This window comes from Pezoporus flaviventris, unplaced genomic scaffold (assembly GCF_033815535.1).
Source record: "Pezoporus flaviventris isolate CSIRO_AGI_PZ_B2104156 unplaced genomic scaffold, CSIRO_AGI_Pfla_v1 ptg000013l, whole genome shotgun sequence".
In the NCBI taxonomy this organism is placed as follows: domain Eukaryota; kingdom Metazoa; phylum Chordata; class Aves; order Psittaciformes; family Psittacidae; genus Pezoporus; species Pezoporus flaviventris.
The window spans coordinates 21,207,144-21,230,980 of NW_026892561.1; the positions used below are offsets into that span (position 1 = coordinate 21,207,144).

The 23,837-nt window shown below is 40.5% G+C and overlaps 2 protein-coding genes across 2 annotated transcripts in view; both read right to left on the minus strand.

Moving 5' to 3' along the window:
• Window positions 1-23,837, minus strand: part of TRMT1L (tRNA methyltransferase 1 like) — a 340,729-nt gene that overhangs the window by 224,715 nt on the left and 92,177 nt on the right. The gene's annotated exons all lie outside the window — the stretch shown is intronic.
• The window catches only part of NIBAN1 (niban apoptosis regulator 1), a 65,380-nt gene that overhangs the window by 21,418 nt on the left and 20,125 nt on the right, over window positions 1-23,837 (minus strand). Inside the window, exons 2-5 of the mRNA XM_061452111.1 lie at window positions 13,885-14,015; window positions 12,365-12,496; window positions 11,595-11,709; window positions 9,966-10,133 (exon numbers count right to left, since the gene is read on the minus strand). Of these exons, the coding sequence (XP_061308095.1) occupies window positions 9,966-10,133; window positions 11,595-11,709; window positions 12,365-12,496; window positions 13,885-14,015 (546 nt within the window). The remainder of the gene's footprint in view (window positions 1-9,965; window positions 10,134-11,594; window positions 11,710-12,364; window positions 12,497-13,884; window positions 14,016-23,837) is intronic.

The window sequence follows — 23,837 nt, forward strand, 5'->3', positions numbered from 1 at the left end:
CGCTTTGTAGCAAAAAGCTCAAAAGCTGATGTTTAACTGCTTAGTTGATTATTTTTCTTAATTGCAACACATGCTTCTTTAACATTACATATACTAACCTGCCATGCTAACTGTTAAAAAGTATTTCAATATCCTTATCGAATGGATATATCAATATCCGTATCAATATTTAAATTGTTTGCCCCTCTGAACAATAACTGTCATGAATGAAGCTATTCAAACTCACTACTGCAGCATGAAAGAGGCTAAAATGGTCATCAAACAACAGGAATGCCAATAGGTGTTTGAAGACAGATGGCGTATCATTTGCCCCCTCAACAAATGCAACAGTGACAGTTAAGTCTTCCTCTAAGTGTCAGCACAACTCTTTTCTGTACTCCTTGTGCAACTGCATAGAAAAGTCTGTGTTTGGGAAGAGCAGGGAAATGTTTCTCCAGCTCTGGTGGGACTTCAGACAGTGAGAATTTTCCACCTCCCAGAACTGATGGGGTGGTTTGCCCTACTGAGACACGAATGGTTCACAGCTCCCTCCTGTGCCTTGGCTAATGCTGCAAATTGGAACTTGCTGATTTTTGCACACAGCAACAGCATTACTGTGTTAAACTGTTTAGAGAGCCAAGGAACTGCAGTCAGTATGTTTCATGATGTGTAAAAAATGAGTATGTCATTCTTGAAAACAGAGTGCCCCTATTGTAAACCACTAAATGTCCTTCTCCCATATGGGCTTTTCTTACAAGAAATTTATTACTTTTATTTGTAATAGTAGTGAAGGGATTGACTGTGGACAAGGCGCTTTTACCAAAGGGAGCTAAAACACTGAGAGTAATCTAAGCTTTTTGGCTGACATTTCACAATAGGCTAAGGCCCAAAGACTTAGAAGAACAAGTGTTAAAACAGAATCCAGAAGTCTGAGCTCACAGAACACGGGTTTTAATTAAAGAAATGCTGATTCTGACATAACACACATCAGCTGACTACCAAAACTCAGAAGTAATCCACCCTGGGTTCATCTGTTTCCTGCAGCTCTCACATCTATGTACATGTTACTGAGCGGGAGAGCTGCCTACAATTTTGTTAAAAGATTCTGCATTCAGTGAATATTATTTTCCATACAGTCCCTGAATTCTTTCTGCAGGTAACTATAATTGATATTAAAGCAATCTGGCATTCAACTATGGCTGTATATATAAGAGATGATCATGTGAAGGCCCATAGGTAGGAAGGTAGCCTTGCCTGGCTCTTACCTACCATCTTCAATAATTGCAGCTTTGGTCAAATGTCTCTTCCCAATGTAAGTCACAAACAACTTGCTATACTTTGTAGTTCCCTCCTGCAAGACAGCAGGGACCATGAATACTTCCTCAGATCTTCAAAAACCACAGGCTGACTTTGGTTAAAGAGTGGGGAAGGTAGGAAGACAGCCACTGGAAGGAAATTAGTATGGTAAATTAGTAGAAACTGTATTTAATGTGATCTCACAGTAATATTTCCTTGCTTCTTCATCTATTTGGTGGAAAACTGGCTCAGGTGAAGGCAGCACCAAAACTGTTTTGTAGCACTTTCTTGTTGTTCACCTTATATAGTATTTTCCTGGGACAAAAAATTCTGTACAGATACCAGTGAAAGGTCTTCCTTCTTGTGATGCTACAAATAGTAGTAGGAGGTGGATAAGGCTAAAAATTATTTTTAAATGTCTTTTATTTTAGCAGTCTCAAAAGATGGGGCTTTGACCACTTACTATTTCCACTGGACACTGCTACTCTCAGTGGAATAGGTTTCATGCTAGGAAATGCAAATTACATTTTATCCAATTTTCTTATCCTTCCAAGTCATCCCCTTCTCCCCTTGGCATCTGTTTCTTTCAAATGTATTTAGACCATTGTTTTTCCTCTGCTTTCCTTTATACATGCTCTTTGATTTAAAAAACAAGAAAACAAACAAAAGACCAAATTTTAGTTCTTTTAAAACAAAAGCAGGTAAAAATGAAAACACACAAACCCAAACTAGAAGGAGGCTGCTGAAAGAAAAGGCTGCTATTTTAAGATCTGTGGTGTCTTAACCATCTGAATACATAGGTCATTTCCATCTCTTGTACTGGTACTTCAAAGAAAGCTACTGCACACTGCCAGCCACCGAAGGATTTCGGGTGAATGCAGCTGTGAAACATCAGTTAGATGCTTCTGCAGTTAAGGAATCATTCTGCCAACCTCTCAACACCGCAGTTAGGGGATGTCTATCAAATAAAAATAAAATAAAAGAGCATGATGAAGAACAATTTCCCTTTCTACGAGTGATCTTTGTAGCACAGGTTTCCTGCAATAGCATTTTTTTCTAGCATTTCTGGTAATACCTGACTGGGAATTATTTGCTGTGGGTAGGGACTACAGTGATTACTGTCCACTGCTCACACAGTTTCTGTTTAATGATGAGCAACTTTTTACTATAAGGTGTATAAGTGATATCATCGCACAGAGGATTATGGACAGGACTCAAAGAATGGCTAAGAGAGGGCAAGACCATCTGATCGTGTTATCACATGACAAAAAGCTACCACCTGGGTTCCCAGCACATTTTAAGAGCCGCTGTTTGTAAGATACTTCAGCAGGTCGGTAAGAAAACCCATGGCCATCAATTCCAAAAAATAAGGTTCAAAAAATTTCTGTCTTCAAAAAATAAGCAAATAGTCCCAACCCAAAGAGGGTGGCAGTTAAGAAAATGTGAATCAATCCATCTGCTTGAATCTGAGGAGATGAGGAGAGCTTGGGAACTGGACCTCAGGAAAACATAGTTTGCCCAGGGCTTGTAGCACAACTGCAGCACCTCTGAAAACGATCCCCTGAATAGAAGGACACACCGTTTATTTTTGTAGAATGGAGTCCTGTCATATTATTATCCAAATTGAGAATTAATTAAAGTATAATGCACTGGGTCTGAGAAGCATCAACCTTATAGCTCAGATGTTTCCCTGAGAGCAATGTATTATCCCATTATGCATACATCATGTGGTATGAAGCTGCTAACCACTAACAGAAGCTAGATGAGGTCATTTCCAAACAGGATACAACCCTGCAATAATACACTGTATTTATAGCAAATACAGTTTTGCAGAGCAAGTTCCCTCCAAGACCATCAAACCAACATTCAGAAGGTTTAACTATTTGCTTTGCAGCACATAATGCCTGTATTAAAGCTGCTCAAAGCAGCATAAGACAGACGACAAGGAACCTCCCTCTACTGCGACCAGCAGCTTTGTTTCACAATCTATGACATGAGTGCGCTGTATAAACACAAAGAATCACAGTATCATTTATCTGTGACAATTTCCAAGTGCTTTCCAAACCAGCTACAATATTACTGGTGCAGGTGGGGAATTTTTCTGCTGCTTAACTTTGAAGCTGGAGCCTGAATACAACAGATAGTATCTTCACAGCTCCAAAGTTAGGCTAGGGTGGTGGGCACAACACAGTGGCTCTTCTGCACTGCTCCATGCTTGGTAATAGATAAGAAAAGGAGAATCAGCACAAGGCACGGAGGTGATAAGAGATACACAGACTGAAATCACAATTAGAATTTTAGCATGTTAATCACGGTGTTTCGGAATGAATGGAGCTCCTACAGACTGAAAATCCTCACTACGGTATAGGCAAGCACACTTACTGTAAAGGCAAAAGCCACACTAATTCAAAGAACTCATGCTGTAGAGCATAAAACATCCCCAAAAGATGAAAAATGTCCTTATTTTAAGCAAAATTCTCAATTATACAAAAACTTTCCAAGTTGTGTCCTCAAATACTTTGTAGCACCCTACAAGCCTCATCAAAGATACAGCTGAATGGTTTTGAAAGTTAAGACTACATTAATAACATTCCTATGAAAATTTACACATCAGTTTTGAAAAGTCCATTTGGATCTAAGATATCTGGTGAAAGACCAGCCATGGTCCCAGACACTCATCTGGATCACAGGAGATCTGATCTTATTAAGCATAAAGTGATTTAATTAATCAAGGTGCAGCAGATGCAGTGAGAGGAGGCAATGAACATATCCCAAATCTGAGTGAGGCAGTCAAAGGGCTGAATACTCTGTCTCCATTCACACCTTTTCCCACTCCAAATCATCATGCAAACCTTCAGAAAGGTCTTGCTTTCATCCCAGTGAAGTACATTTTCTTTAATGGCAAAAAAAGCAATTTCCTCCTCAGTTCTACTTTACTTGGTTCTTCTGAATGTCATCTGGAAAAGGCAACAAGAAAATCCTTCTCTTCAGCTGCTATCTCCAGACAAAATAAGCCACCCTGTTTGTAACATGAAGACTAAGAAATCTTTCCAAAGTCCCATTTGGAGTTGTGACAGCTGCTTTGCTCTGTACATGGAGATATGTATCCTTCAACTTAAGTATTTACTGTCAACTTCTCAACCTTTATCAACACTTCAGTAACTATTTTGAACTATAGTCCAAGCATTGGTAAGCCCTACATGTACTATATGAATGTAATATAGGTAAGCTAGAAATAATCATGAGAAAAACACCTGCCACCTAAACTTACAGTTAAAAAAGGAAATGTGGAAGCAGCTAATAGCAACACTAAAAGACAGAGATGAAGAAAAAAGAACCTGAAGCTGTCCTGACATAGCTAAGCTGTGACAGAATACCCTGCATGACCTTAAAAATGCATTCTGTATTTCTCTCTTACCTAATGTATTTATTTTACTTCTTTAATATATTTATTTGTATTTTTTTTTTGTTATTTATGGTGAAACCGGAGATGACAGGATATGATTTTTAAATATGTTAGCTTCCTGTGTCATGAGGTTGATCATCAAGATAAGGAAGTGAAATCTAACGAGATGAAAGAAAACAAAATCATGAAGTGAAACTCCACATCTCTCAGAATTAGCTAGTTGTAATTTCCTTCTTGTCACACAGATCCCCTCTATCCAAGCACCAAGTGGTTAGGCTTTTTCACTTTTAATAGCAAATATGAAGTGACACACTAGCTGGTAACCTCATACAGGAAATGAGAAGACCTCCTAAAATACTGGAAAATTAAATAAGCGTTCAGAATATTTATGCAGATTTTCAGGGCATACAAACATAAAGGATTAAATACAAGGCCAAGTGCAAGGTCCTGCACCTGGGCTGGAGAAATCCCAAGCACAACTACAGACTGGGCAGAGGCTGGATTGAGAGCAGCTCTGAGGAGCAGGACTTGGGGGGGTCGGTTGCCGAGAAGCTCCACATGAGCCGGCGGTGTGTGCTTGCAGGCTGCAGCCAGCAAGGCAACCCGTGCTGGGCTGTATCAAAAGGAGCTGACCAGCAGGTCGAGGGAGGGGATTCTCCCCCTCTACTCTACTCTCCTGATACCCCACCTACAGTACTGTGTTCAGCTCTGGGGCCCTCAACCCAAAAGGGATGTGGATCTGCTTGAGCAAGTCTGGAGAGGGGCCATGAATATAATAAGCGGGCTGGAGCACCTCTCCTATGAAGACAGGCTGGAAGAGTTGGGGTTGTTCACCCTTAAGAAGAGAAGGCTCCAGGAAGACCTCAGAGCAGTAAATGGGCTAAAAAGAAATCTGGAGAGGGACTTTTTACAAGGGCACATACTGATAGGACAAGGAGGAATGGCTCTAAGGTGAAAGAGAGTAGATTTAGACTAGATATTAGGAAGATATTCATCACTTATGGGGGTGTTGAGACATTGGAACAGGTTGCCCAGGGAAGTTGTGGGTGCCCCATCCCTGAACGTCTTCCAGGCCAGACTGGACAGGGCTTTGAACAACCTGATCTAGAGGAAGGTGTCTCTGCCCCATGGCAGGGGGTTGGAACTGGATGACCTTTAAGGTCCCTCCCACCCAAACCGTTCTAGAATTCTATGCTTATCAAGAGCTACCACTAGGTTGTATTACTCTACATCACCTTATTTTACTATTTACTCCTCTGCATCTGTTGGCCTGTTGTTTTTCTACAAAGAGCATTTTTTGACCCATGTTATATATCTAGAGACTTCCCCTCAGTGTTATCATTCTATATATATGTTCATGTCATTTAACTACTTTAATTCACCCTTTCATTTATCATATTCATTGATTAAAGCAACAAAGCTTTGAAATCAGCATATATGACTTATAATATTTTATATCCTATGCTTAGGTAATAAATTCAAGGAGAAATGAACAGTGGCATTTCAAGCTGCATGCAGTGTTCTTTAATGCAGCCCACTGAAGTCCTTCATTGCAAAGCTGTTGGTAAAGAATGGACACTTTGGAGTGAAGGAAGCCTTTTGATAGAGCTTTTGAGATAATGGCCAAGATTAGACAGTAGCACCTCTATACTGAGTATGCAAATTTACAGTAATCTTTTTTTTTCCTAGGAGAAAAGTTACACAGTCACTAATTTTCACAGGAGAAGCGTCATACAGTGAATGCTGAAAAGCAATTTTGCAATATATTTTACTTCAACTCAGACAGAAAAGGGACTCAAATGCAAGCATGGCTTATGTTAGAGTTGCCAAATCTCATTACACCTTTCTGCACCTGTCCCTACTGATAGCAGATCCAGACCACTGGTGGCCCACCTGGGTGGGTTTCATGAGCTGAGCTCCCTCCTCTGAGGACTGGGGCAGCCAAGTCAGGGTCTCCTCTGCCTCTATCAGTTTGTCTGGGTTCCTCTGATGCTTCCTGGGAACTTGTTTTCTTTAATTATCCTTCCCTGAATCACATGACCTCAAAGCTTAAAACCCAAAAAGCATTTGATCCCTTCCCCAAATCCTGAGGCATCACAAAAGCCAACTTGCAAATCTCAAAGCGGGAGTTGCCCAGATGAATCACTGAACTGGGATGATTTCTGTACACAGATTAATCCATCAAGCAACCTTGAGAGTGAAGGTAATTCAGAGAATCTCAGCGGATGCATCTGGTTGTGCTTGAATATTTTTAAAGCCATTACCAATCAGGTCTTGATTGGCTTAGCTGATTTTAAAGGCCTTAAATATACTTTATTTGAACTATATTAAAGAAGGGTGCAAAAAAAAATACATATTCCATTGATAATGAAGGAAATCACTGTCCCCTCAAACTGCAAACCCTTATCAGGTAGTATAAAAGATAAACACAACAGGAAAATTGGCAGGGGATGGGGGGGGGGGGCAGGGAGCAGAGGGGGAGAACAACTTGCAATCCATGCATCTGAATCATATTTAGGAGTGTTGACTCTAAATCCAAATGCTTTTGTAACTATTCTCCTGACTGTGAGTTCTGACCAGAAAACCCAGAAACACAGACTGGACCTCTTAAAACAGAGTGACTCTAAAGAGAGGAAACAGCTGAATGCCAGGGCAGCTCGCATTGTAAGACCACATGCCAACTCACTTCCATTTTCTGTTCAGCAAGTAACCCTATTTAATTCTGCTTCCTGGGAGAAAAGAGACTTTAACCAAAAACTACTCCAAGCTTCTGGCTAAAGCCCAGTGTGATACATTCCTTTCTAGAAGTGGTAGATTATAGAAAATACAGAAAGGCAACTTCTGATCAGACATTACATCTGTATTTCTCCTGCCCTTGCCAAATTTACCCTGGCAAAAGTTAGCTCAGTGCTTTTTAGAAGATGTGGGGTGAGTGCTGCCTTGGATGGTGCTCCTTATCCCTGTAAATAAAATTCCACAGTCAAACTCCAAGGTTTTTTCACATTTTTTTTTCTCTTTTCAATTTTATTTAATAAAAGAACACAGCCAAATTTTCTATCATGAGCCTTATTACCCACTGTATTTCTGCACATGCCTATAACTTTGTCAGACTGTTCGGGTACCTGTTTTTATAGGCAGAATTGTTTGCAAATAAGGCTTTTAAAAGTATTAATAAAGCAACATCATGTATGAGAATGAATATACATCAATACAAAGTCCTTGAAAAAAAGCTTGAAATTCACTCTAAGGGCAAAGCTAAGGTTACTGGGGTGCTTGTGAGTGATCATTTTTCTGCTTGCAGCACCTAGGTTTCTAGAAGATAGTGTAACTCCAACAAATCCAGAAAATATTGTCTCCCATTTTCCTAGCTGCATTTCCTAGTTCTTAATACAGACTGTGTTTGCTTACCAGTCTGTTGAGCAGAAATAATGGGACAGAAAGGATGAGTCTTGATGAAAGCACTTCAGTGTCATTAAGCACTCCAGTGTCTCTAAGCATCTTTGGTCAGAGAAAAACTTGACCACAGAAAAGGCTAAGAGGGATAAATCCTGGAACAGATGTATAAATGAGCAATAGCTGAGCTATATGAAATATAATAAAACACAGACTCACAGGCACTGGAAATGGAAAAGACCTATTAAGTCATCTAGTCCCAGCTTCTTCCAATGCAGAATTGGCCCCTAGAGTAATGTACTGAACTTTAAGAAAAAATAAGGCTGCCAAAAGTTTTGTCAAGCTTGTTACACTTGCTCCAGAAGAGAGAAATGAAAAACCCAAACCTAATGAACAGGCTTCAAGTCATGGAGGATTAACAGTGCCAGGAAAACTTGATTGTATCCCCCCCTCCTTACCAAACCTCAGTAAGGAGCAAAGGCATGGCTCCAGAACACTTTAATACTGTATGACCACCTCAGCTGAAACCAAGTTAATCAGAACTGAAAATCATAGAGGCCGATGTGCTATGGGAATTTGGGTTACTCTGGCAGCTGCGTAGAGAATATTTATTGAGACTCAAGATATTTGGAAGTGCCAAGTGAAGGTGTGTTCTGCCTCCAACCCATGCTAATCTAGCCGCGAAACAGTCTTTATAGTCCCTGTGACTGGGTGTTTGCCTACTGGGTGTTCTAGCCTTTAGCCTCTCCTCACCTGCACAGCAATATACCATAATGTGTGTTTTCATTATGGGAATGGAGTCCTAAACGAGACCAGGAATGCCTTTGGCAGTGGAGGCAAATGAATAGCAAAGGAAGTTGAGAACGGACTCAGAGAGGACAGTGTGAGTCAACTGTCTGAGGGTAATAGAGTGAAGCTGATGTCCAGAAGACAAAAGTGACAGCTAAAAAAAAACACTGGGAGCCACTTCTGTAAGTAAAAGGGACTGTTCACACACTGCAGTCTCATTTATCTGCAAGCATGGGCTTCAGGCCCAAGTGGCTGAGATTGCTGGAGAAGTTCCTGAGTATTCCCATCTCCCACAAAAAGCAGCAGCAGCAGATGGGACTTGAAAGTGACACTAAAGGCATGGAAGAGCCTGGACACCAGCAGAGGAACCAGGTCAGCTTGATGGAAAATGAGAAAAGTCATGTGAAAAACAGGAAAGCATTTATTTGTCTGAAGGATACAACTCATAAATGGTGTTCCAAATTCATGGGATCAAGGTCATTTTCATAATCCTAACAAGTCACAACTTGCTGGAAGCTTTTATGTTTTCTAGTCTAACATACTTAGAAAGTGAGGTTTAAAATTTATCCTCATGTGTACAATCAATACCATGTCTTACACACTATTCATGACCCAGCTACAGGGCTTAACCCTGGCTGGGGCTTAGGTGCTATCTAAACACCAACAGAAAATATTAAATGTTTGACCATTTGTGATGTAACATTAGACATGTGCAGGAGACTACATTCCCTTCACATTTTACAAACCTGGTCTAACATATATATGATGCATTTGTCAAGCTTGCAAACACAGGTGAGAGTTTGACATGACATATTTTGTAAACATCTCCTATGATTTTGTATCATGATACTAGGTTTAGATGAGCTGTCAGAGAGGGGAATGCCACTTTCAAAGCAATTCCCATGTTTTCTACCTAAGCTTACTACACTGCAGCTCAAATCCCACCTGACTTTGCTCCCAGCAAAGCAAGAAGGGGTATGCTACTGCATTCCTTGAGGTACTGAAAGTCATGCATCTTTTGTAAGTGACTTGCATTCTTTTTCAGCTTTTTAAATCTTCACTGGGGTGAATGACGTACAGGAAGAGGCCTTTCTCCACTTACCATGGTTTGAGTGTCTCACGCAGTCTGCCAGCACGGCACTGAACTGCCTCTGAGCTTCTGGCTCTGAGAAGCAATAGTAGCTGTGCCGGGCAAAGGGCTGCCACAGGTAAACTGGGAACTCCCTTGGCAGCTGAACAAAGGCTTGAGCAACCTCCTTCTCACTTGAACCTACACAGAAAAAAGACATCTCCATGTGAAATCTGCACATTTCTTGGAGGGTTTCCTTCTTTGCTACAACAGAGAGAACAGGGATGCATGAGACGTGAAAAAATCTCCTTCTTGATCCAAGTGATTTGGCACAGAGGTCACGGGGACACATCTGGGTCAGATAAACTCAGCAGGCACCAACCACCTCTCTAGGTTATACCGTACAACTTCATGTCCTTCTGTTTTGTATTCAAGGTGGCCATAAACTACACAGTTTTTGTGACATTTCAAAGAGACTATTTCATTGGCTTGTAGCTGCTAGGAAAAAGGTTTTCAAGGCAAATGTCAGTGAGCAGGCCACGTAGAGACCACATAGGAGCACATGATCTTCCATAAAGAAAAGAACTGCATTAAACCATGTAGGAGCAGCAGCAGTTTCCCTGTCTCCAGGGTCTCCAAATACAACAGCAAAATGGCCTTTTGAACTGTCACTTTGAGCCATTGAAGGTAAAGCAAAGAAAGCATTAAGTATCTTGTTTCCACCTGCCCTGAGTCACTGTGAACAGGGGATGTTATGCAATGCAGTTTATGTATGACCAAACCCAGTCTTGTGTCAATGCCATGCATTGAGACCCCAGCCACAAGGAGTTTATCTCAGGGGGTCTTCATATCACACGGAAAGGGAGAAGACCCATAAAGGACACAGTCACTCTTTGTGAAGGGAGACCACAGGAAGCCCACAAGAAGCCTTGGGCTGTTCCAGATTGCTCAACTACTGCAGAGCTGTGGCACACACAGAGGACCCCTCCAGCCACTGCTGCCTCATGCTACCCTCTGACCACCCTTGGGAAAGTGGTTTAAAGGGTCACCTCTCAACAGTCATAACTTTAAGTGGTATGAAACAGGCCTTAGAAAAAAAAAATCTTTCTCTACACGTTGCCCTTCTCCCTTTCCTTACGTGGCATCCCATCCAATTTTCCAAATCTGACTCTGAAACATGAGATCTGCTCCCTTAAAGCCTGAATCTTCTCCATCTTTGTGGAGTGGGGACAGGCAGGATCACAGCAGTTGCAGTCCCAGAAACAACAAATTCAGCAGCAGCAACCTTCCTGCCCTCTCTGTGGGACTTATTATCAACTGTAAGTCAACACAGGCAGCTGGCATCTAAAAATGGAAACAAATAAGCCAGGAATATTAACAAAGCCCGGGAACAATGGTGGTGTGGTGGTGTGGTTCCTGCTGTGTTTCAGCACAGCTTTGTGCTGGGATGTTGGAAAGAAAAGGGAGCCAGCATTTCTCTGAACGTTAGCTTATAGCACGTTCTGTGTACATCCACTCTGGAGCTGTGCTTTGACTTAGAAAAAGGGCTGTGCCCATCTCCTGTTGCCTCATTTTAAAGTCTATCCTGAAAGTCTGATGAGAAGAGGTCTGCATAAGGAATGGAGCCTGGGGTTTGGCAGTTCAGCTTTGAGCAGGGCTTACCAACAGGATCTGGAAAATGTTTGTCAGATAGCGAATTGTAATCTTCTTCTGAAGTCAGTACTTTGCCTCCTGCAGGAATAACATGATATTTAGGGCTGGCTCCTTTCTGGTAGGCCTGGAAAATCAAGAAAGAGGGAGTCAAATAAGAGATATAAAGACAGGGAAAACATAAACCCCACAACTCATTGACAAAGCTAATGCATGGGGATATTCCCCAAAGGGAAATTTTTGTCAGACTGAATTTTGTATATATACCCTAGGCACATCAAATCTAAACCATGGTTAAACATAAAAAGCATATTTGAAAATATCCTCTTGGTGTTTATCAGCTGTGATGAAGAGTCAGCGACAGAACGGACAGGAAAGCATGGGATTTGCTTCTAAATTCTATTTGATTGATTTGTCATCCAGGACTGTTTGACTACAGCAGCTGCCAAATCAAAAGTTTCACTGCAGTCAACTTGAAGCCACCCAAAAACTGCTACTGAAAATCCAACTGCAGAAACACGGGAACATATTACCCTGACATACAGATAAGAAGTATTCTGTGATAGGCAAAGGAAGGTTCAAAGCATTAAAATTATTTGCTAGTTCTTGCAAACCTACATGGCCAATGGAAGACACCTGGTTGTACCCAGCCATCCCTCTGGACCGCAAGGCTGGAGCCACCTCGCTGAGGACAACATTTCATCTAGTATTGCTAAGAGAAAGGTAGAACAAATTCACTTGATACCAGTTTATTTGGAAGCATAAAAGGAAAAAGCATTTACCTCTTTAGTCTCAAAGCAATCTACTGTGTAATCATTTTTGATAACAACATATCTGTCCTTCCACTTCTTCAGATCCTCGGCAAAATGCAGCAGTTCTGCTTCATATAAGACCACCCCAGCTTCCATCGGGGGCTACAAAGATGATTTTAGAGTTTCAAAATTACTCTGGATTACTCTGAATTTCATTATGAAGCTTTTATTTCTACATTCCCATAACGCTGCTACGAGGGCTTTTGAGTCTTCAAAGGCAATTTAAAGTTATTAAACATCTCTCTGATTCAGACAGATACTACGTACACAACCAAATTCCTGTAGCCTGAGGTGAGGAGGCAGCAGAAGAGCTCTGCCTTCCAAAAATAATTCCAGCTTTCTGAGACACAGCATTCTTATTTACCTTTCAGTTGGCATGTTGAATGCAAGATGACTGTAGTTCATTATTTCCCATTTTCTACTATGTACCAAAACTGTTTCATCAATGCAGCAGAGTTTTATTACAAAATAGTAAATTATTTCCCATTTCTTTTGCACCTGTGCTCTTGTAACTGATATGCATCTTTCTGAAAGACAGGTCTCTTCTATTATCCTACCTTTACATTCCACCTCATTGATTTACCCTATTCATTTCAAGAGCATTGGATTTCCAACAAAGCCAAAATATTTAGATTTGTTTCTTAAGATTGAACACTGTTTCTCTGCATTTTCATCTAATAAGAAAGTTTTGTTTCTCTTTTTGTCCCTCCTGCCCTACTAAAAAACATCTTTCTATAGTTCACAGAGGGGATTATTGCCATCTCCTTTATGGAACCCTGTAGCCAAGGATAATTAAGTCCTGAATGTATGATCTCTGACCCAAGATTCTTGCAAAGTATTGCAATTAGCAGGAAGCAGCTAGTTTTGTCCAAGTGTCCAACTCTACCTTGATGAAATGCATGCTTTGTACCAAAAACTTGTGTCATGATTGTTCTCATGCTACATTCAAACAAGACCAAAACAAAGATTAACTCTCCAAAATAAATTTTAAACCTGTACCCAAATGCAACTTTTCCACCTAAAATGTAACTGAACCAAATCCAATATCTGCACTTACAAACCTTTTGTGTACACTTGGGTTATATAAAAGACAGTACACATATAAAATGTCCCAGATGCACATTTATTATGTATGCAACTATCCAATGTAAGAAGCTGAAAGAACACTTCCTATATTGGAAATGCTTGTATACATATAAAATGTATCTGTATATGTATATACTTACATAAAGAGCATTTAAATAACTTGAAAAATACTTTGGATTTTGATTTTTAGAAGCTCTGAGTATCTGAACTTCACTTGATAGTATTAAACACTGGGAAAAAGAAAATCAATCTCAGTCAGCATCTGATACACTTCCAGCTCAGGTTTTCACACACTGCAACTACTGAATGTGTTATTTAAATAGTTAATGTGTTAATTAACTCAGACAGGAGAGCAGAGCTGAATGGCATCTTAAGGATGGGGAGTAGCTTATATGCCCTCCTACCTTGTTTTTCAGGAACTGGGACTGGGAATCCCGGTGCTGCTCCAGCTCATCCTGCACATGCTTGCAGAAAGCCACCGCATACTGGCGTCTGTAGTGCGGGCTGAAGTTTTTGATGAGAGCCTCTGTTTTTCCTGGAGCAAAAAAAAAGAAAAGAGATTCAATTGTATTTAATATACACGGGTGCAGAAAGTGCAATGCAGAACCAAGGCAGTTATCACCAGCAACTCAAAATACTGTTGAAGCATAAGGTCACTTGCTGCACAGATCACGAAACCCTCAAAAATACTTTCAGCTGTTGTGATAACCAAGCACACAGGGAATTTGTCCAAGAAAATGTTGGGATTTGGATGTTGTTCTTCCTTCTAAGAGTGGTCAAAATATATCCCAAATCCATTTCTCTCAGAAAAGACACTATCTGCCTCTTCCTGGGACATACTGCCACAGAGCCATAGGTGTTCAAGAGCTGGTAAGGTTTTCAAAGAAACATACAGATAAGTGATACTGGCTAGTATTTAGCTGTATTAACCAATTTATTCACATAGTGATATTTTAAAGCTGACTCAAAGCTCCTACAAAGGATGTGTTCTAGGCTTGGGCACGAAAGTCTCTTCTTTGTTTTAATGTAAACAGATAGTCATGCTGCAATAAACACTAATCTTGTATTGTCTTGTTATGATCAAGATCTCATCAGCAGTAATAAGAGCAATAAACACACTGACAGTCTCATTTCTGAGAATCTTGAAGCAATTTACAAGTAATTGACTCATTAACTCTATCAAAGAAATAACAATGCTTTACAAACAGGGAAGTGAAGCTGAAAGTTACAGCCATGTGCACATACATGACTCAGAGAGTCTCTGGCAATGTGAAAACTAAAACCTGGACTATGATATACATAGCATCCCAACCATCCTGAATACTGGAGAGATCTCTTTCTTCTGTGTATTAAGGAGTGCCATGACAAAGGGTTGTGGTTTTTGAGCATACAAAAGAGAAATGGAATTTCACAACTCAAGGAATTTTGATGCTTTCAAAATTTTACTTTGTTCTGCATTGGAGAAATAATATCAAATTTTATCTATAAGACCAAAAAATGGTAATGCACAAATTGAGAATTCTTGAAGCTTTTAAAGGTATGGACTCCTAAACCAGGACTGGCATTCAGCACTCCTGAAGGGCCAAACAGAGGAACCAGCAAGAATCACCACGACCCCCAGAGTCCTGAAAAAGCTGAACCACTTGCATCATATAATGATACTGCTGGACTGACAAACTCCTTCCAGCCACCCACCAGCGCTGCCACCAAAAGGGACCCACTGGGAGTTTTCATGATGTTTCTGTACTTTATACAACAGGCTGTGAGCCTGCAGCAGCTATGATGTAATCAGAGAGAGGTTTAGACAGGTTTGCTGTTTCAAGCATATAAGCATAGTCCTTCTAAAGTAACTATGCAAAACTTCCTGGATTAGTACTGATTCTGTTGCTGTTTTTCACCTGGCTTACATGGCAGTACAGTTCCCAGATTGTTCATGCTTTTTTTCATCTTAAATAATTTTACATATGGTGAAGTAAAGAGAAAAGCTGTGGATTATTACAAAATGAGTGTCTTGGGAATTTGCAGGAGAAAGTGTGTGGGATGCTCTGGTGTACAAGATGCTATGGTCCAAGATTTACCACATCTGGCTATCTTATTTCCATTTAAAAAATACAAATATGTGTGGCTGAGACTGCCACGGAAAAATAATTAGTTTGCTAAGGAGTTCATACAGATGTGAGATCTTAAAAGGTTTTTAATGTGCTCATTTTAGGTCCAGCCAGAATTTGCTCCTAATGTGGGACATTATTGGGTTGTTAGAGGTAATTTCATCAATCCAGATAGCTACAGTATTTAATTACTCTCTAACTTCCTGATTATTACATTTACATCACTGTAGCTATGTGGATGTGCGCACTAAGGAAAAAGCTACACATCGGCTCCTCTGCTTTTGCAATTTTATTTTCAGTTTGATGCACAGAATTTGACACCACCCAAGTTTAGGGACAACACTGACATGAACTTTCATTCCAGCTACTGCTGTGTAACTGGCTCAGAGACGTGAGCTGGAGCCTTTTCCTGATTAAGCATCAACAGGATCACTGCCTTCAGCTGAACTGAAGGCCCCTTTTGCCCCACTCCTACACCATTCCAACCACGCATCACCACCAGGTTACAAAACTGCCACAAAACTGGGTACACAGAGGAGACAGCTCAGCCAGCTGCTGCGTTTGCAGAGTCACTACACAAAGCTGGAGGGATGTCAGGAGGCCACATTAAGTTTTCACTTACGCAAGTTTTTCACAGATTTACCTGTGGGACAGCACCAGGTGACAATCTGCACTCCAACTCTTCAGTTTTAAGACACCAGTTTTTTTGAGGCTTACTGATTATAGGACATGCTTGCATATAATAGCAGGATACCAATGCTGCTGAAGCAGAAAATCCCTGCCCATATGACATCCTTTTAAAAATCAGCCTGCTTGGGCAGAGGCATAAGCTTATTCTCCAAATAAGGATAAAGCTTCCCAAAACATTCTTTAGAGCACATTTTTTTTCCTTCTGGTCCCAGCCAGCAGTAGGATGTTGTTGGCCCCAGGCACGGTGGAGTTTCCTGCTCAGGGTTTGCCTCTATTTTCCACCACGGCTTTTTCTTTTGCAGTTTGCAGTGGCCTCATAATCTATTATAGAGGGCTCTGGGACACTGGACCTCACTTGACTACTGCCTGCATCCTGCAGTAAAAATTTGTAGAGGAAGTGGAACAAAGAACAAAATTATGGTGTTGGGAAAAAAACCCAACAATCGCAGGAAATACCTGTAATTTTGGCGAGGTCTTTCAATTATGGCTATGTCGGCTCAGAAGTGTGATTCTTCAGTGTCAGCATTTCTTAGATCAGCTTAAAGTAGAAAGGAATATGTAATTCGTAATACATATATATATATGAAAAATATTATATCAATGTATTTTTTTTATGTGCAGACTATATTTACAATCAATCAAAACATGAATCAAGGAGCAAATGCTTTAGGCTGTTTAGTCTTTACACTACTTGTTGCAAAGGATCTCTGCATTAAAAATTCTACCTTCTAAAATTAGAATAAAAGGTTTTATTAAGAGACTGTGAGTGGTAACACATAAAGACCTGGTCTTATACTGCTTGGCTTGGCAGGAATTGCAACACTACCTATGCGCAGGAAGAGAAGTGGATGAACCCTTGATCCATTGTTTGTTGATGGATCTTTAAACTCTTGTGGTTTACAAAAGATAAAAATATGCTATCAGAATATGAACATCATGGAAACAGTCATGAGTAACAGAAACTCTTCCCATGTAATAATAATATGGGGCAACTGGAGATAAAATACTCCAGGGTAGTTGAAAAATGAGTTCCCTTAATTCTTTTCCAAATTTAGTGTGGCTTGCTTAGTCTGAGATGTTTATATGGATCAAGGCCAACCTTCCCATTGGCTGGTCTGGCAACAGTGTAGTTCCAGCCCGTATGAATGTGATCTGAAACCCAGCAGCTAGGATGTTTATCCTAGGAGAATACGTAGCTTGATCATCTCCAGTAGAAGCCTTCATGCAACTGAAATTACCAACAGGAAAGGATGATAAAGATGGGGGTGGAAGGATTTCTGTCAAATTAATGAGGAAAGGGTCTATTCCCCCTTTGCTGAGGGGAATGATCCTGCTCCAGAATAAACTTTGCTAATGCTTCAAGATGCATCTCCTGTTCCACAGAAACATTCTTGTACTTGATCACAAAAGTTTGGCAGAAGTTACGATACGTCTTTTAAAACAAAAAAAGAATGTCATTGCACTGACAAACAAGAAACACCTGCCAGTTGCCCCACTGGAAATCAGGAACCCTCCCTCAAACTCGTTCTTGCTGCTCTACTGCCTTTGACCTTCTTAACTGTGTGTCACTTGTGCTAGACACTTGTATGTAACTCCAAGTTACATACACCCACAGCATGTCCTCAGATAGCTGGCTTTCAATTTTGTGTTTCATTGCTTTTATTGAAATAAACTGATAAGGACACTCCTTGTCAAGCTGTCCCATGAATTCCTGCTGGTGTAGCTGCTGGCTTTCAGCCTGGTGGCTCAGCTACGTGCAACTCAGCTAGCTCACCCTGCCACACTTCTGCCTCTTAACAATGTGTTGCCAAGGGGCTGCTGCAGATACAGTTCAGGACAATTCAGAAGAAAAGGGCAGAAAACAATAACTTCTTGGCTGGCATACAAGAGAGGGGTTGCTCACAGTCACTGGATTTCACCATTTGGAAGTTAGAGAAAGAGGTAAGGACTTCAAATGAAAATTATTATTCCGCTCACATATTGGTGTATTCAGTAGTTAAGATCTTGCTGCCTTTATCTTGCTACCTTCCAAGGGTAGCAAGATGACCATGAAACTTCCTCTCCATGGCACAATTGCTTGCACTCAGCACCTTCTGAATGTGGTTTTCAAAAAATACCACGATCAGTGAGTGATGCGAATCTCTTTGGAGGTCTGGAGGGTTTATCTTCTTAAACTATTTAAACCTGTTGGAAAATATACTTTGCCCTCAAGAGACATAAACTATAGGAAAAGTAGATGATCTGCTGTATCAAAGCAAACCCTAGACAAAATAAAACCTAAAAGAAACAGTAAGGATTGTGCATGCTGAACGCCAGTACACCCAGCATTTCAAACAAGTGTGAAGTATTGAAACAGAACAGGAATGAATGACTTTGTCCTTGTATTTCTTCCACAAGGCTACAACCAAAGTCATCAGAAGTAAATATAAAAAGATCAGTCGATCATATCCACATGGTACTTCACCAGCCAGGAGTACAACCCACAGTCGGGGACATGCTTTTAAATGACAAACTATAAACTACACTGCATGCCTTAATGTTATTCAGCAAATTCAGTACCGAGCTTTAAAATTACTATCATCCATCCATCCATCCATCCATACACATAATCTTATTCTCACAGCCCACCAGGGTAGCAGCAAATGAGTTAACAAAATAATTTCAGTGTTCAGTTCATGGGTCGACTTCACCCCAAGTCCAAGATAAACTCAGTCTTTGATTAGGATAAACATGTAAAATTGTAGATGCTCTACTTGAGCCCTGCGAATTGGCAAAGCTGGATGTCAACATTAGCAGCTCTGAAACAGATTGGATGCTTGTCATGAAGAGAGAGAAGCAGCCTCTGCTGCTTCTGCTGCAATACTGTGTATAAAAGCTGCTCTTTCCGAGTTCACTCATTCATTTGAAACATTATTATAAATTATTAAATGCATATGGTAAATAGAAAACCTGTAAATGCAATTCTCTTTGGCATATCCTCTCAAACAATGCCGAGCACCTTCCAGTACTCTGGGATATGTGATAGTGCAGTGGGAAATACCAGCAATTCCCTCTTTCCTACAGTCTTCTTTCTTGTGCAGTACTGTTAAAATCCAAGTGATCCCAGGCTTTATCCTACACATACAGGGAGGCAATATAAAACACTCTTTGTTGTCGAAAGCACAGCTCAGTTTGATCTTTATTTACAGAAACAGTACTTCGATTATCTATGAGTCGTAACTTAATACCTGTTATGAAAAAAGGGATGACAGACACAAATGCCATGTTCTGATTTGGCTGAATCACTTCTCTGCAGGTTTGTTTGCACTCAGTCAGCCAAACCAAGACGCTCTCTGGTGGAGCCACCGCTCTTCCCCATGTAGACATGCTGGAAAGCATGCTTTGCACCTTATAAAATACTGAAACCAATTATTTACTTTCAGCCTTGTTTGTATTAATGGATCCTACTCTTATTAAAAATTTATAGTGCTGTAACTACTCTGGAGTGCACACACGCCCAAATTATCCATCTGTAATGCAGACACTGAATTACACTGGTAAAATTCCAGTTAGTCACCCAAAACTCAACGCATATCAGAGGATAATACCCATCACACCTCAGATCGTATTCTTCCTTAATCTCAGCGTATAAGCACTCCTTGGATGCTTAGCTCACCTTCTCTATAGGATGATTGAGAAAGTTGATGCTGTCTTGTGAAAAAAAATCAGATTCGTTAGCAAGTTTGCCAGCTGAGACTGTGGATGTGAAATCTGCACTCTACCAGAAGTGAAGCTTCTCTCTCAGGGCAAGCTAAACAAACACATTTGTAAGTTTGTGTAAACTTGATCCATGGCAAAGGAGGAGCCAAAAATAACAGGCTCCATTCCAACCTTGCAAATCTCCTTTTCTACAATTTTACTCAAGTACTTAGGTCTTCCTCAAGTGCTCTGCTAAATGAGGCTAAATTTTATACTGAGCTGTACAATTATCTGATAGATTTCAATAGTTTTATACGCCTGTGATCATCTTGGGCAACTTTGTGAGCATCTCCTATTTCAGAGGGAGTAGGAAGACCTGAGTAGTAGAGACCTCATACTCTCATTAAAAAAGGGCTTGTTTTCTTAAGAGTAGCTTGTGATTTGACTATGGATCCTGTTATTTTAAATTAATTCTGAATACTATCTCATTATTAAAAAATGCAGAGCACAATACAGAGCACTAATCCTGCTTAAACACAGCCCCTCTCTTGGGTCAAAGTCACAAACTCATTCCTACAGCCAGGTTTCCTCTCCTCTTTTCCCTTCCCTCTCAGACTGAGATCAAGAAAATTCTTCTCAGGAAATGCAGAGACAGGACTATCACACCTTTGATCTGTGGTTAACCATCATGATCCTAACAGCATGTCTTTCACACTTTCACAAGCATCTGGTATAACCTGAAAGTCTCTGGAGAGTATCATCTCAGTTGCAATCACCTTATTTTCATGCATGTGTCTCCTGCAAGAAGCACACAATTCCCTCTTCACTATGTGTTGCCAGGTATTACATTTAATACCTGCTGCTGTTAAGATGGAAATGCCCAGGGAAACATATTTTAGCATCAACCCACAATTGCAAAGCCAAAGGCTGGGGTGGCACACATCTCATGACCACTTAAAACAGAAAAGGAGCCTCTATTGGGTACACCTAATTCTTCAACATGTGCACTTCACAGACACGTGTCAGCCCTGGGACACCACCCCCTCCAGTTTCTTCGTACCTTCTCCCATACATGTGCAATCTCCCATGCTGGGAGAAAAGAATGGACAACCTCTCCAGCCAGAGATGGATCCTGCACAAGCAGCTCCGTCAACACTGCAGAGCGGAGAGGCAGTAAATACCAGGACCCTATTTGCAGTGCTACTGCCCTCCTAAACATGTAGGCCTGAAGCAGGGTTTAGGGAAAACAACTGAGAGGATTTGAATCTTAACATTAAAAGATCTGAATTGCAACCAACAAGATCAGGCACTCCTCTGTCAAACAGTGGGGGCCACCAGCCATCAGCTCTGCAACATTCCCGTTGCTGAATTGTTATTTTGGGGAGAAAAAAGATTTCATGAGTTGCCTTTGCACTTCTGTTACATTAAAAAATGTTCTAATGATCATGATTTACATAAAGGCCAAAGCCTGTGGTTAATCAAGCAGAAACAAGCCCGGTGCAAGCCAAGGGTTTGATTAACACTGTGTCATATAAGCTTATCCTTAAGGCTGCTGAAATTTAGCCTTTACTGGTAATGGGATTAGAAGCAGCAACATTCTGTCTAGAAACAATTACTATCAAATTCAACAAGAATAAGGTCTGAAAATACTTTATTTATAAGCTTACTTCACAGCACCCAGAAGAACTAGAGATTTAATAAGACAAATGAACCCAATCTAGTTCCTTGGGGCCACAAGAAGCTAAACTATGCTCTGTATTAAGTTAATTTGAAGAAAGTCAGTGGTTTTCCAGTTTTGGATTTGTTTTGGTTTTTTTTTCAACTCTCTGAGACACAAGCTGAACCACTAATGTGGAAACAAACACCAAACATCTCTTAATCAGCTTTCTCCAATCCAGATCTCAGCATCACATTACATGTCATGATAGGTCATACAAGAATGCTTCTTGGGAACACTTAAACAGGTTTCAAAAAATGTAAGCAAATGCCGCATCACCCTTTAAATCAGGATGATATCTGCTCTCTTCCCTCCCTTTTGGGTGACGTTGCAGCCAGTTACTTCACTGCATGACCATCCACAAGACAAAGTAACAAAACCCATCCTCACATCACAGGTACAAAAAACAGATATAACCACCTTCATGGTACTAGTTAAAGGTTTTTCCTTATATATGCGTTTATATCGGCACACACACCTGCAGAAGGTTAATTCTGTGCAATCCCTGGACTGTGCTTATGCAGAACTTTCCTTTTTTTTTTTTTATTTTCCTTAGTTATTTTGCCAAAATTATGCCATACTAGACATCTCTATTACAAAATTACTCAAAGGCATATATGACATTGGACATAGTTATGAATATACACACACACATCTTTCCATGTGGGGCCTCATTTTTGCTGAAGTTACCTTAGTCTTAAATTTCACTTTATTTCCTTCACATTGTAACTACTTTCATCACTACTCCAGGGTAAATCAACCCAGATGGATTTCTCAGAGTACCAGGTTCAAAGTACCAGGTTTCCCACAAAGATACTGCTTTTTAAGTACTGCAGCAGAAGGCCACTTTCCCATGGCAATATTTTTTTCTATTTCTCAACAAACACACAAACCCCAGAAAAAGGAAAAGGGCTACATGTGCTTAACAAAATGAGAATAACGGCACCATCAGGTCCCTTTTCTTTACAGTTTTCCTCCCCAGATTGTGAGGTGTTTGATTCTCTTTTGGCTCCCATATACACTGAAAAATAGTAAATGTCACAATTTCCAAGGGACACTATTTCAGCCAGCCTATGTGCAGTTCACAGCCCAAGGAGTTTTTTTTACCCCACCTCCTACTTTACATTAAGCTTGGACAAGAAAAATGGGAAAATTATTGGGTTCACACCTTGCAAGAAATACTTCCAAGCATTAAAGGGTGTATATTCATGCAACTAGAAGTCTCCCCTTTTATAAACAAACCCTTCTGTACTTCTCTGTGGATGATAATATCTCCCAGCCAGCAAAACCACACTGTTCACTGAATTTTTAATTCCACAGGAGAGACAGGAGGAAGTGCTGGCGCCTCATCCTGCAGGGAAGGAGGTTTCTTCCCACTGTTACAAAGGGCATCAATTAAGGTTAAGAGTTTAGAAAACAAGTGTATAGAACTTGAATATGCTCACCAAACCCTGTGTAAAACATTCCTTTTTCTGTGAAGATTACAGATAAGGATGGGAAACTACAGCTCTGTGATGCAACAGATTAAGTTTTATAATCCAAGTTAGTTGAGAAACACCAAGAAGTGGCACCAGAGAATTAGCTGCACAGACCTGAAGTTCTTTAAAGCTATGAAAATGTCTTACCCTTCAAAACAATGCCAGACTTTATGAGTATGCCAGGTTTTCTCACTCACACTCAGGTTCTACTATAGCTGCAGCTACTGCCTAGAAGTCCTCTTCCAGTTGTGAAATGGGTGCAAAGGAAATAGAACTGACTACAATGGAGTGAAGGTCTTGCCCTCCCTTGTGAAACCAATGTGACTATGCAAAAAGCCCCTGTTTGTCCAGGGGCAATCCAGGTCCAGAATCAGAGAAATGATGCAAAAGGCCATGAAAAAAAATAAAGGGAAACAAGCGAAGAGAAGATGAGAGATGGCCCTCTGGCTGCCTGGAGTTTCTCAACATGGGAGACCCGTCATTTGCCTCTTTTTCCCCTCTTTTCTCCCATTCAAAGCTGAGCAAGGCCAGAATCAAGATCCCAGTAATCCCAAAGCACTGTGAAAGAAAGAAACAAAGTGATCCAAGTGTTTTTTGAGTTTTAATTTTTCAAGGCTAAAAGAACCCATTAAACTTAAGTGATCATGTCTTACTTGTCAGAGCTTATGCCTTTGATTCTTCTGGAT